The sequence below is a fragment of the Gymnoscopelus microlampas genome (assembly GCF_963454915.1).
Source record: "Gymnoscopelus microlampas genome assembly, chromosome: 17".
Lineage (NCBI taxonomy): Eukaryota > Metazoa > Chordata > Actinopteri > Myctophiformes > Myctophidae > Gymnoscopelus > Gymnoscopelus microlampas.
In genome coordinates this window covers 39,836,324-39,850,566 of record NC_139954.1, presented here as the reverse complement: position 1 = coordinate 39,850,566, position 14,243 = coordinate 39,836,324, and the positions used below count along the sequence as shown (strand labels likewise).

The 14,243-nt window shown below is 43.7% G+C and overlaps 1 protein-coding gene across 1 annotated transcript in view; it reads left to right on the top strand.

The window, feature by feature from the left end:
• The window catches only part of abca12 (ATP-binding cassette, sub-family A (ABC1), member 12), a 153,609-nt gene that overhangs the window by 137,975 nt on the left and 1,391 nt on the right, over positions 1 to 14,243 (top strand). The window contains exons 65-72 of the mRNA XM_084085438.1: positions 1,272 to 1,476; positions 1,903 to 2,012; positions 3,809 to 3,959; positions 8,455 to 8,589; positions 10,344 to 10,447; positions 11,415 to 11,507; positions 12,249 to 12,354; positions 13,332 to 13,469. Coding sequence (XP_083941564.1) covers positions 1,272 to 1,476; positions 1,903 to 2,012; positions 3,809 to 3,959; positions 8,455 to 8,589; positions 10,344 to 10,447; positions 11,415 to 11,507; positions 12,249 to 12,354; positions 13,332 to 13,469 — 1,042 coding nt within the window. The remainder of the gene's footprint in view (positions 1 to 1,271; positions 1,477 to 1,902; positions 2,013 to 3,808; positions 3,960 to 8,454; positions 8,590 to 10,343; positions 10,448 to 11,414; positions 11,508 to 12,248; positions 12,355 to 13,331; positions 13,470 to 14,243) is intronic.

Below are 14,243 nucleotides of genomic sequence, written 5' to 3'. Positions count from 1 at the left end.
TTCAAAAATAGCAGATCTACAAGCTCATAGCGCGGCACTCGGTGCCACGCTATGAGCTTGTATATCTGCTATTTTTTTATAGCCAAAGAAATCTAAAATAACACAGATGCGTTCCTGGATTGAATGGGTTAAAACAGTGGTTAAAATAGTGCAGCTAAGTATAATTTAGGAAAGGGCGCTCCTCGTAGGGCGTATCTCCGCCAGGCTGCGTTTGCAATTAAGCCTGAGCTGTGTGTAAGTTGTTGGGTTGCAGCCGTGCAGGAAGGAATGCGAGGAAGGCTGGGGGGAAAATGGCAATCACAGCCAATTGGATTTGAATATGAAAACCCTGAATGATACATAATTTATCACATGACTGTTTAGTTTACTACAGGGATCTCAAAGCGTGAGCATTAGACTCTCCTTATCTCTCTTTGAGCAGATGTGCCTGCTTGCTCCTATCTGCGCGTTCGCTCCGCCCCTTCTACTGTGAATACCCACAACAAATGTCTGCCAGCCAATCTACAGTACATGTGTCGGTACACATGAGATAACATGTGCTGATTGGTGTGAGTTTTTGGACCAAATCGGGTTGGAGTAGCAGCAAAAAAAAAGTGTGTTTTGAATAAATTGCAATGGGCGGAATATCTAGTTAGGCCAAAAAACATCATCTCCGCCTAACGGCCTGTCGGGCCTGGCTAAGATATAAAGGCTTTACGTTAACAGCTACAGTGATGTAAAGCCTTACACGTGTGTCAGTGTAGTGAACGATCTGACCAATCCCTGTTCTTCAGTCACAGACCCCGCTTGATATACATCCAGTATCAATGATAATCTGAAATACATGGAAGTGATGTCGGTTTGTGCAGTGGGGCATTCATTTATCAAGCCATAAACCACAAATTATAGTGCATAGAGAGCATTTTTAGTATACATTGAAAAACATTTCCACTCCAAATCTAGGCTGTACTGAGTGGTTAAAAACATGTTTCAAGCTTTTTTGTCTCAATGATTTGCACCTGGCAAAATATTGATAAATGTTGGCCATTCTTTCCCATTCATCACTGATTTAGTAAGGCTCTCTCTCACTCTTTCTTTCGATCCATCACTGATTGAGTGAGTCTGTTTAGTTTCTATACCTAAGGCTAATACCTCCGGAAATATTGATAACATTTTTATGGGTTTTCCTTTATTAGCTGGTTAAGCCTATCTCTCTCTCCAGGCTGAATTGAATTGATATTGCCTGCCGAATACCTCGTTAACGGGCGATTTTTCTCCTCTCCGCTGTATAGGCACATGATCTTGGGCAGAAAGGTGGTGCCCCAGGCGACCAACGCGGACGACGACGAGGACGTCGTGGCCGAGAGCGAGCGCGTGGCCAGCGGCGGCGCCCACACCGACCTCCTGCAGGTCAACCAGCTGACCAAGATCTACCAGCACCTCAGCAGGAAGGTCCACGCCGTCAAGAGGCTGTCCGTGGGCATCCCCGCAGGCGAGGTACAGTACATTGAACTGGGGAAGTCGTGCATGGCGTGCACGTGTTGTTGCAGCTTTTCATCCACTGCAGGGTGTTAAACAAAAATATAAGGCAATGTTGTCTGTGTTAAAGATCAATCTGGAAAAAACACTGTATCTATGAAATATTTCAAAGCCAAATATTACATATTGTTACCCGCATAAACCTTTTGTGTATGTGTTTGGATGTTACTGTATTGATCGATTGATTGATTGATTGAATACTTTATTTGACAGAAACATAAACAGCACAGGGTACAGTCAGACATTTGAGCTAAAAGGATAATCCTGGGGACTTCATTGTTCCCATTGTGGTACCTGAACAGTAGCTAGTTACTAGTTTCTATCAGTTTTGTTAGCTGGCGGCATTTGCAAACTAAGCAACGCGTTTCTCCTTTCTACCTGCAGTGCTTTGGTCTGCTGGGTGTGAATGGAGCGGGAAAGACCACTACCTTCAAGATGCTGACCGGAGACGTCAGCCCCACTGATGGAACTGCACAGATCAAGGACTGGGATGGGTAAGCTGTTTGTTTTACCCTGACCGAATTATCACGTCATGTGGAAGGAGCTCTGGGCTTGAATCCATCATGGTGGTTGTACTTTCTTTTCCCCGACTAAGGCGAACGCACCCAGATAATTAGAAACAGATCGGTATCAGAATAAATCAGATCATAGACAGCGTTTTGTGTATGTAAATGCGTGTATTGGCTATACTAAACACATTGATTGCCAAGATATTACACAAGTTTTCTATCCCCTTGCCAGCATATAATTACCTCAATCCGATGATATTTGAAACGCCGTGGAACCGACATTGTGTCCCAAAAACACAAACAAAATAGTCCCCGTGGGTTAGCGGAGGGATCTGTGTATCCATAGGAACGACAACGCTCCAACCGCGATCCGCCATTTTGGGCCTTCGGCCCGCTGAAAACTAGTGGTTTTCAATGCAAAAAAAAGAAACTGAGTTACAGCTGTTTTTATGAAAATCCCAAACAGGAAGCGGATGGCTTCCTGTTTTTTTGGAACGACGTCACATCCACATTTTACTTCTCTGAGTGACGATCGATCATTCCAAAGCTGTGTTAGGTCGCCCCTTGTGGAATTTCCCCCAAAAAATGAAAGAACGCATCAATGCGATCTTGGCAATCAATGTGTTAATAAGAATCGCCTTGGCATTATATTCGGTTTTCTAGTAATTATCTCTTTTCTGGTCGTAGAGGTAGCCCAGGCTGCTCTGCCTAATGAAATCTGAAAGACAATTTCCACAAGTAGCTGCAGAGAGGGGAGAGTGCATATGGAGAGAGTATAATACCTAGAGATGTGAACCTGGTTTTAAGCATTAAATATTTAAAGATTTAGAATGCACTCAAACTAGGACAGCATGTGTGTTATAGAGTCTGCTGTATAGTTAGTCAAATCCCCTATACTCACTTCCCCCTGTCCTCCATGCTCTCCGCTTTAGTGTTAGCGCTGTATGCCAGTGCTATTCCCGGCATAGTACAGTATAGAGACGACAGCGCCATAGGGACAAGCCACACACACACACACACACACACGCACACGCACACGCACACGCACACGCACACGCACACACACACACACACACACACACACACACACACACACACACACACACACACACACACACACGCACGTTTTCCATCTGTCCTGAAGCATGCGGCCGGTGCCCATAACTCATTAAGACCTGAGGCCGATTCTTCAAAATAATGCCTTCTAAATCAGTGGTTCTCAAACGTTCTTTTTTTGTGCCAGGGACCCCCTAATTGATATATATATATATATATATTTGGCCGCGGACCCCCCATCTGAAAATGTTTTGTGCCAGGGACCCCCCCCCCCCCCAAGAAGAGAACATTTGTGTTAAGAAATTCAAAATTATTCAAAAAGGTTCAAACACTTTAAAAAAAAATAGCAATTGTACGAGCTCAGATGCATTGAAGGGGGCACAAGCTCGGCTCTAGGCTCTCCCTAGGCTGGCAGGGGGAGTGTAGCGCCCAGGAGTACTTAGACAATTGGCACTGGGTGAAAAAATGGGTTACAAAATCGTGGGATAAAAAAATACAAAAAATACGAAAAAATACAAAAATATATACAAAAATGTTCAAACACTCAAAAAATAACAGATGTACAAGCTCAGATCTGCTATTTTTGAAAACCACTGTTCTAAATCCTAAGGGTTTTCTGAAACACTTCTGTTGCTATATGCATAGTTAAAATGTAAAATGACACTGATGCTCTCCCGGTTTTAATGGCTTAAAAGGAATCTGTCTCTGCTTTGTGTTTCCCCCAGGCGGATGGTAGACATCATGGAGTGCCGTAACCAGGGCATAAACATCGGTTACTGTCCCCAGGTGGACGCCCTGGATGATCTGCTCACCGGCGAGGAGCATCTGTACTTCTACGCCCGCGTACGAGGCATCTCCAAGGGGGAGATCGACTCGGTAAGTAACCTCGCGTCCACCACCAGGCTTTTTCCACCTCGGAGGAAAAGCGTGGTAAATATTTTTGGAAAAATGCATTGACTATTTTGAAGTGGAACCAGAAAATGGCCGCCACTGCTATGCCCTATACCCGCACGTGGCGTGTGCGAACCAATCAGCGGCTGCTAGGGGGCGGGATCTTGGCGAGACCGGATGTGACGCCCATCGAGAAGTGCTTATTTGCGTTGTAGTTATTTCACGACTGATCATGGTTGAATAGTATACAAAAAGAACTACGGCTTGCGCAGCTACTATACGTCATGTAGACGCGTCAATATGATTGGTTGATAGACGGTGATAGACAGACGGTCCCATCCAATCACCTGCTAAGTAGCTTGAAAAAAATGGAATCGCCGTCTTGCAGCGATTCTGCTACCGGGGTCCCAGATGGAAGTTAGGCTGTGAAACAAAATGTGTGTCGCACGCTTCTTCCATCTGGCGGAGTGAGGTTAATTGATCGCAGGATCCCATTTAAAACAATCGAAATCGACCAAAGTGCTGTACATGAACTGATTTTGATGCTATAATAATTACTTTTGCTGGAACCCCCTCAAGGACCCCTGGGGGTCCCCGGCCGGGCCCCACTTTGATGTTGCTTCCACGCATACAGATGTGCCACTTCAAAACTTCACACGTTACTGTTCTTTCCCTGAAAGTGCCCTGAAAATGCATTTTTTTCCTCCCTGTTCTGCCCTTAAAAAGGCACTGTTTTGCCCCTGAAAAGAAGTTGTCACTACACACCCCCGTTTTTCCCTTCAACAGACATCCATATACATGAGAACAAAAGAATGTGTGTTGAAGAAGGTGTCAGACTCATTATGAGGCGAAAGGTGATTTGAAGAGGTCCTTGACCAGTTGCTCAAATTGATTAGCATCATAAAAGCAGTGATCATCAAAATAATTCAGCATTTTAAATGCCCTTCTTTGTCCCCCTTATTGCCCTGGGAATCCCCTGAAAATGTACTGTCTTGGCGATGGCAGGACATTTGAAGTTTTGAAATGGCACATCTGTATGGAATCAATATCGGTTTGGCCGATCATATATCATATATGCCAGGCCTGGCGGGGAGACAAGAAGAAAAAGGAAAACGTTGGTAATCGGCAGTCGAGGACTCTCCAAAATCCAGATCGGCATCGAAGCCTAAAAATGTGGCATCGGTCGAGGCTCTATAATCACAGGTCATGACAGGCTGAGTGATGTGTGCTGAAAGCCGTGCGGTCTCTCTCAAACTGTGAAAGCTGCGTTTGCTGTCAACTGCAAGGGAATGCTGTGCAATCTGAGCTACACCCAATTAAGGCGATGCTGTGTGCATCAATTTTGAGAGGTTTACATTTCAAGCGATGCTTTCGCTGATGAGAGGATTTCGTCTGACACTTCTCTTGAGCCCCTCTCTTGGCGTTCATCACCCTGGAAAGCTAATCAATCTCGCGTTCCCTCGGGGGGTTCATGTGATGGCGTCTTATTTTTTCTTTTTTGTCAACGCTGTCGGTTGGAATGCACAAACAATCAAAACATGACGGAAATTCTGATGTTTCATCTTGACATTTTCCTTGTCTTTTGTTTTGTTTTTGTTTTTTTTTCTCCAAAAAAGCCCTCAGGGCAAGTTGGAGTGAGAGTGAGAGGCAGGCATCTACAAACGTAAAAACACGACACAATATGCACACACACACACACACACGCACACGCACACGCACACACACACACACACACACACACACACACACACACACACACACACACACACACACACACACACACACACACACACACACACACACGTACACACAGAGCCAATCATACAGAGAAATGGATGGTGACTCGCTCTAATCACCGTCACTGTTGTCTTCTCTCCGGTCAGCGGTGACAACAATGGTTGTAATGGCCACAACAGCGTCGGCGGCGGCAGACAGACGAGGTTATACGTATTGCCCCCTCTTATGTTGTGTCCTCGCTGACAGTCTGTAGCAGGAGGATAATGAGACGGGCTCTAATGGGGGGGCCATTTCACATTCACATGGTTTTGTCATGCTTAACTCATTAAGACCGGGAATGTATATACTGTGTCATTTTCAGATTTATTTGGGCTATTAGAAAAAATAGCAGATCTACAAGTTCATAGCGCGGCACTCGGTGCCGCGCTATGAGCTTGTAGATCTGCTATTTTTCTGAAAAAATCGTGAGAATGTGTGCAAATCTTTGAATATGTGTTTTTTGAAGCGAACATTTTTAACTAAAATCTTTGCTTCTGCGGGATTCTAGAAATGTTCTCTAAATCCCAACCTGAAAAAACATGCTGCTACTGTATATAATCAGTGGTTCTCAAACCTTTTCATGTCAAGGACCACTCAAAATTATATGTATTTGACCGCGGACCGTCATCTCAAAATATTTTGTTCCAGGGACACCCCCCAGAAGCAAAGATTTAAGTTACAAATGTTCCCTTTAAAAAAAATATATATATATTCAGTTTTGCACAAATGTTGTGCAAAGATTTTGTGCAAAGATTTTTCAAAAATAGCAGATCTACAAGCTTGTAGATCTGCTGTTTTTGAATAGCCAAGAAATCAAAAGAATTACAATTACACAGATGCGTGCCCGGCTTTAATGGGTTAATGAGCTGTTACATCAGAGGTGCAAGACAGGGGCTTTTTACTGTGGGAGGGAAGAAATACAACAATATGAATATACCGTTATGCCGTGGGGCGGACACCTTTTTATGTCCAAAAAAAGCGTGACTTTTCATGAAATGGAAAAAAGGAACCTGTGTTCCAATGGAACCAATGTAGTTGTAATTATTTAGTCCCAAGCTCTGGTGAACCCATTTAGACACAAGGCCGATTCTAAAAACGCCTTCTAAATCCTGACCTAAGTTTTCTGAAAAACTTACATACAACAACTTACATAGCAACAACTACCCCAAAACGGGTTCCCGGATTGAAAGCTATTTTTGCAACTTTTGCGCGATACTCTTGTATGACGAATAGGGCATTAATTTATGAAAAAAATAAAAAGTTGAAATATGGAGATACAAGGATATTTTGATCTAACACAGTCATGGATGTGCTGTGTTGTTGTGTGTGTGTGTGTGTGTGTGTGTGTGTGTGTGTGTGTGTGTGTGTGTGTGTGTGTGTGTGTGTGTGTGTGTGTGTGTGTGTGTGTGTGTGTGTGTGTGTGTGTGTGTGTGTGTGTGTGTTCACACACACACACACACACACACACACACACACACACAGAAAAAGGGCTTATCCACCCACAGGAAAAAAAAGGAAAAAAACAGAGAATATAAAGGGCATGCATTACTGTACCTATTGGATTGGCTCACTCCATTAATCTGAATTCCAAAAACACATTCATGTGTAAATTGTGCCTACGTATGGGGGAAAAAAAAAACACCTCACGCTCGTCGTCAACCGTTTGAAGGAAATGAGTCTGGAATGGGAAAATAAACTTGCTGCGTTTACCACGCTGTTTACAGCTTTTTTTTTTTATATGCTTTGTGTCATCTTTAATAACTCAAAGGAAAGACATGTCTGGCATAGTTAGACACCCAAAAGGATGTGCAAATCCCAGCTCTAGCAAACAAACAAGCGAAGGCGTTAGCTCGTAAAGTATATCTGTGGTGTTTTACAGCGCATTGCCCATATTGCTTTGTACTGTGGGCTCTTCTCCTCCCAAAGCAATATGGTGTCACGCTCTCTGGATAAACTGAGCTGTCTCCACCAAACTATGTTGTTCCTTTGGTCTTAACCCATTGAGACCGGGAACGCATCTGTGTTATTTTTTGATTTCTTTGGGCTATTCAAAAATAGCAGATCTACAAGCTCATAGCGCGGCACCGAGTGCCGCGCTATGAGCTTGTAGGTCTGCTATTTTTTTGAAAAATCATGAACATGTTTGCAAATCTTTGAATATGTTTTTTAAATCGAACATTTGTAACTCAAATTTTTGCTTCTGGGGGTTCTACAAAATGTCTTCTAAATCCTAACTATAATCAGTGGTTCTCAAACTTTTTCCTGTCAAGGACCACCCAAAATCATATGTATTTGGCCTCGGACCCCCATCTCAAAATATGTCGTTCCAGGGACCCCCCAGAAGCAAAGATTTGAAAAAAAAAAAGTTGCTGAATTTTTTTTTAATATATATTCAAAGATTTGCACACATTTTCACAATTTAAAAAAATTGCAGATCTACAAGCTCATAGCGCGGCACTCTGTACTTGGCACTCTTTACTCGGCACTAACCCTAACCCTGACCCGGTCTTAATGAGTTAAACTCCCCCACCCCACCATGTTGTGGACTCAGCGCGATCACCAGACAAATCCTTCGCTTGGTGTCCAAGCAGCATGAAAAATGCATAGGCAGAGACAAGATTAACATCTCTGTTATTGTTGTTTCTCCCCCCCCGTAGCGCTCATCATCCTAGTGATCAATAAATCCTCTCTCTCTCTGGTGCAGGTGGTGAACTATCTGCTGAAGAAGCTGGAGTTAGACTACCACAGGACCACCATCACCGACGGTTACAGCTGCGGCACGCGCAGGAAGCTCTCCACGGCGCTGGCCCTCATCGGACACCCGCAAATCCTGCTGCTGGTAAGGACACCCACTGTATAGCAGCTGTTTAGTTTCATCAGTGTTTCCCATAGCCTGGGGGTCCTGCATGGCCCTCTTGGGGGAGATGGCGCCAAAGATCACAGGCCATGTCTGGGAGGTAGTCCCATATTTTTTGCAACATGTTGCACAAAATCATAGCTAACTCCCACATGTAACATCATTTTTTCGCTATTTGTCGTACAAGCATAGGGTTCGTCAAAATGACTTTCTTTCTATCGATTAGTCACCCCATGGAGACTTGAATTCATGGATATTTTTTTGTTTTTGTCGCATTCCTAAGCCAATAATTTGATGACTGGCAGCGGTTCCGGTTGGAGACACAAAGAGTCTCCTTTGTGTCTCCTACCGGAACCGCTGCCTATTGCCTATAACGGTCCGCTAGTCATCAAATTATTAGCCGATGGTCGTCCGATGGTTCACCAGGCCCATATACTCCCTGGGCTGGGGGACCACCTCTCCAGGTCCTCTGGAAGCCAACGTGACGACATGATCAATCTCCAAAACCTCGTCACATCTCATATAGTTAATGAGTTGACCACCCTGGGCTTACCCTAGGGTGCCCCCCCCCCCCCCCCCAAACCCCCAGCATTCAACTCCATCTACTGTATATACTTCTTGTTTCCATCTTGCACTCTCTTTTCTCTCCATTCTGTCCTCTCCTTCTCCTTTCTCCTCCTGTCCTGCGTGTTCTCACTTTTCCCTTAAGCCCTCTCTCGCTAATCCCCCTGTCCTTATTCTTTCTTATACTCCTTCTGTGTCCTTGTTTCTCCCTTTTCCTCTGTCTGCCTGTCACATGCTGACAGCCCCCCCACACCCTCTCCTTTTATTCCGCTCCCATCATCCATCTGTGCTTATTACTTCTTTCATCTCCCTCTCCCTCCCTCCCTCCCTCCCTCCCTCCCTGTCCTAATTTCTTCACCTTCCTCTGTGGGTCTTTCGTTTTCTCTACACCTGCCTGCCTCTCAATTTCTCTCGCCTCTCTCTCCCCGCCGTCCGTCCGTTCGTCCGTCCGCGCAGTGACTGAAGAAGTACTCACATTATTTTAAAGTATCAATACTGTAAGGTAGAAATACTCTGTTTCAAGTAAAAGTCCGGAATTCAAAATGTACAAAAGTATTGGTATCAAAATGGACTTAAATGACCAAAAGTAGAAATTGCTCATTATGCAGAATGTCCCATTTCACAAGTTTTCAAATGTACATGTATACAAATCTTTGGAAAATAGCAGATCTACAAGCCCACAATGCGTCGCACCGCGACGCATTGTGAGCTTGTAGATCGGCTATTTTCAAATGGCCGAAATCTAGGGGTGAAGTGGGTAATGTACGTTTTGTAATAATAATCAAAATCTACCAATTTACTAGTAACTAAAGTTTTCAAATAATTGTAAAAGTACACTATTTGCCTCTGAGATGTAGTGGAGTAGAAGTAAAAGTACCGAACATTTGAAATACCCCAGTAAAGTAAAAGTACCTAAAAAAAAAAAAGTACAGTACTTGAGTAAACGTACTTAGTCACATTACACCACTGCGTCCGCGTCTCTCTCTCTGCCTGAATCTCACCGTGGTTGGTTTTTCCCTCCTTCATCCTCTCGTCCCCTCTCTCTCTCTCTCTCTCTCTCTCTCTCTCTCTCTCTCTCTCTCTCTCTCCCGTCGGGCTCCTGTCTTTCACGCCTCCTGCCCCCATCTTTTACAGTCATTCACTCCCTCTCTCCCTCATCAATCTCTCCCCAGGACGAGCCCAGCTCTGGCATGGACCCCCGCACCAAGCGCCACCTGTGGAAGATCATCTCCGAGGAGGTGAAGGGGAAGTGTGCCGTGGTTCTCACCTCTCACAGGTACACACACACACAGCAGCCACGTTCACACAGCCTTTCCACAATGAAAAGAAGTCGCAAGACTTTTATGTATTTGTATCCTTGACGTTTCTACGGTGAACATGATGTAACATGTGTTTTTTTCCCGTATAACGTCAATAAAATTAAATCAAATGTGCAGACAGTTGCTGTCTCTGCATCGCCCATCGCTATGCGGTGGTGTAAAGTAACTAAGTACATTTACTCAAGCGCCGTGCTTAAGTACAATTTTGAGGTGCTTTTACTTCATCGGAGTATTTCCGATTGTCTATACTTTCGCTTCTACTCCGCTACATCTCGGAGGCAAATATTGTGCTTTTCGTCGACTACAATTATTTGAAAACTTTAGTTACTAGTTACTTTGCAGATATAAATTATTACATAAAAAATACATTAGCCACTTTAGCCCTATTTTATACCTAGGCTATTTGAAAATAGCCGATCTACAAGCTCACAACGCGTCGCATTGCGACGCGTTGTGAGCTTGTAAATCTGCTATTTTCAAACATTTTAGTACTTTTACTTGTGGTTCTTTAAGTACATTTTGATAGCAATACTTTTGCACTTTTACTCAGGTACATTTTAAATTCCTCTGTCACTTTTACTTGTGACAGAGTACTTCTACATTGCAGTATTGATACTTTTACTTAAGTAAAACATTTGAGTACCTCTTCCACCACTGTCTTCATGTCATTATATAATTTTTTACCCGTAATAACCGTAACAGGATCATGAATAGACACGTGGCTCGTTGTGGGGCATGGATACAAGTAATAATGGCTAAGCACTAGCTGAACAGCAGGATGTTTATGATGCTGTATGATAGAATCAGTGGTAATTAAGTTAATTCATTTAATCTGTTAACTCTCTCCCTCTCTATCTATCTATCTGTCTGTCTGTCTGTCTGTCTCTCTGTCTGTCCTCATCCCTCTCTTTCGCCCAACCTCAGCATGGAGGAGTGTGAGGCGCTGTGCAGCCGCCTGGCCATCATGGTGAAGGGTCAGTTCCGCTGCCTGGGCTCCCTGCAGCACATTAAGAACAGGTCGGTGGCCCCTGCCCCCTGCCCCCTCTTCCCTGCCATGTCATTAATGCCCTCTCCACCCCGAACCGAACCGCCCCACACCTTTCATTCCCCACTCCCGGAGTGCCTTTGTTCTCCATAGCCTCTCTCAGCCGCGCCGTTGTACCGACGGACGACGCGGGTTACAGACATGTAATAACATTGCCCCCCCCCCCCCCCCCCCCCCCACACACACACACACATAACTCTTTGCTTGCCATGGACGCGTTGACGCGTCGAATTCGGCCAAGGCGCAGCCTGCCATGGACGCCTTAAGCCATTGAGGCCTGAGGTTCCGATTCTGCAAAATGTCTTCTAAATCCTAACGGTTTTCTGAAAAACTCATGTTTCTATATCAGCGGTGCTCAAACTTTTTCATGTCAAGGACCCCCAAAATTATATGAATTTGGCCTTCGGACCCCCATCTCAAAATATTTAGTTCCAGGGACCCCCCAGAAGCAAAGATTTGAGTTAATGTTTGCTTTAAAAAAAACAATTAAAAAAAAAATAGCAGATCTACAAGCTCATAGCGCGGCACTCGGTGCCGCGCTATGAGCTTGTAGATCTGCTATTTTTGAATAGCCAAAGTGTAAAATAATGCTAAAGGTTATACAACACAAAAATCTCTGGCAGTGGGTGAGTTTATTAATGTATATACTCTGGCAGTGAAAGAGATAATAACAATGACTGTTTTTTTGTTGTTGCAAAATTGCCTTTGTGCAGGTTCGGCAGTGGCTTCACGGTGAAAATGTACCTGGCGCGGGCCTCCTGCGACGTGGAAGCAATCACCGGTTTCATGCGGCAGCGCTTCCCCAGCACTTACCTCAAGGTGAGCATAGCCGCGGCTATAGAGCTAGGACAGTCACACACACACACAAGGACCCTGGCGGGAGAGAGTCGTTGCTACAAATACACCGGCGGACAGCTCATGGAAACTTGAGAAAAAATGTAGGCTAGAGGTGATACGTAACTGTCAGCTTACTGTGAATCATTTTCCAAGTATAGCTAGTGGGCCATGCACAGTTTCTTTTTTTTTTCTTTTTTACATTCTCTCTTTTGAGAGAACTCCCATGCCCCTTCTAAGGCAATGACATTAACCGTCTTCTACTTTTTAGAGTATATGTGCATTTTAGCACTAGGTCTGTGACTCTTCTGCTATCTCACTATTCGATTCCTGGACCTGGGGTCATGATTCAAATAAAAATCTAAATCTAAATGATTTCAGTCATATTGTTTTCATCTGGACTTTAACAACAAAAAGTGTAGCCTTGTTTTTTTCCAACAGCTCAAACTAAACATTATATAATACCAGAGAGGATCATGTAAAGATTCTTGGCTTTGATGGAATCTTTAGATTAGGTGTAGTTCTGTTTGATGCAGAAACACAGCATCATTTCCTTGATGACACCTCAGCTGTGCTGAACTGAAAGGGACTGGAGTTAGTTTTAAAAAAAGCCCTGAATATGACTTAAGACATGATAATGTTTACTGTGATTATGGTAGGCTTACATTTCATATCACAAACACCATAGAGTAAATACACCTTTAACTTAAACCAGCAAAAAATACGAATAAAATAAAAAATGAACGATTTTGAATCGTTCGTTGATAATAAGAATCGCGATTTTTACATGAATCGATTTTTTCCCAACACCCCTAATTAGCACATCACCATTTTTATGATTGGAAGGATGTAACGGTATCATGTGCCCGAAAAGGTTGCCCACCGCTGGGGGCTCTGAGGAGTTATTAGTGTCACAATTCATGCGACATGTCCTGTAACGTGCCCTGTTGACCACCCACTAGGACCAGCATTCTGCCATGGTGGAGTACCACGTGCCAGTGGCACCAGGAGGGGTGGCTGACATCTTTGACCAACTGGAGTCCAACAAGACGACCCTGCAGATCAAACACTTCTCTATCAGCCAGACCACACTGGACGAGGTGAGACACAGAGAAAGGAACGGCAATGATTTAACCCATTAAGACCAGGAGCGCATCTGTGTCATTTTCAGATTTCTTTAGCTATTAAAAAAATTGCAGATATACAAGCTCATAGCACGAAGATATTGTGCAAATCTTTGACATTTTAAATTTTTTAAAGCGAACATTTTTCGTTACCAAAAGCAAAGATTTGAGTAAAAAAATGTTGATTTTTTTTTGCAGATCTACAAGCTCATAGCGTGGTACTCTGTGCCGCGCTATGAGCTTGTAGATCTGCTATTTTTTAATAGCCAAAGAAATCTAAAATGACGCAGATGCGTTCCCGGATTGAATGGATTAACCCCCATCTGAAAATATTTTGTGCCAGGGACCCCCATACATGATTTGTGTTTATGCTTCCAAAATGATTCAACATTTTTCAAAACATGTTCAAGATATTTTCAAATAGCCGGTTAAAGTTTTTGATGCTATATTATTAACACATTTTGCTGGAGACCCCCTGGAAGCCCCTCAAGGACCCCTGGGGGTCCTCTGAGAACCAATGACTAAGAAGAGCTAAAGGGGAAGGAGGAATAGAAAAGAAAGAAAAGAAAGAAAGAAGAGACAGTAGTGAGTTTAGAGGAAAAGGAAAGAATGAGCTGTGAAAGTCAGAGGGATGGCTGGGTGCTAATGACAGATGGTACGCCTGAGGGAAAATAAAGCCAATATGAATTACAGAGAGAAAAATACAGTATATGAGCTTTAAACTCACAGCTACAGTAGCACTGATATTCT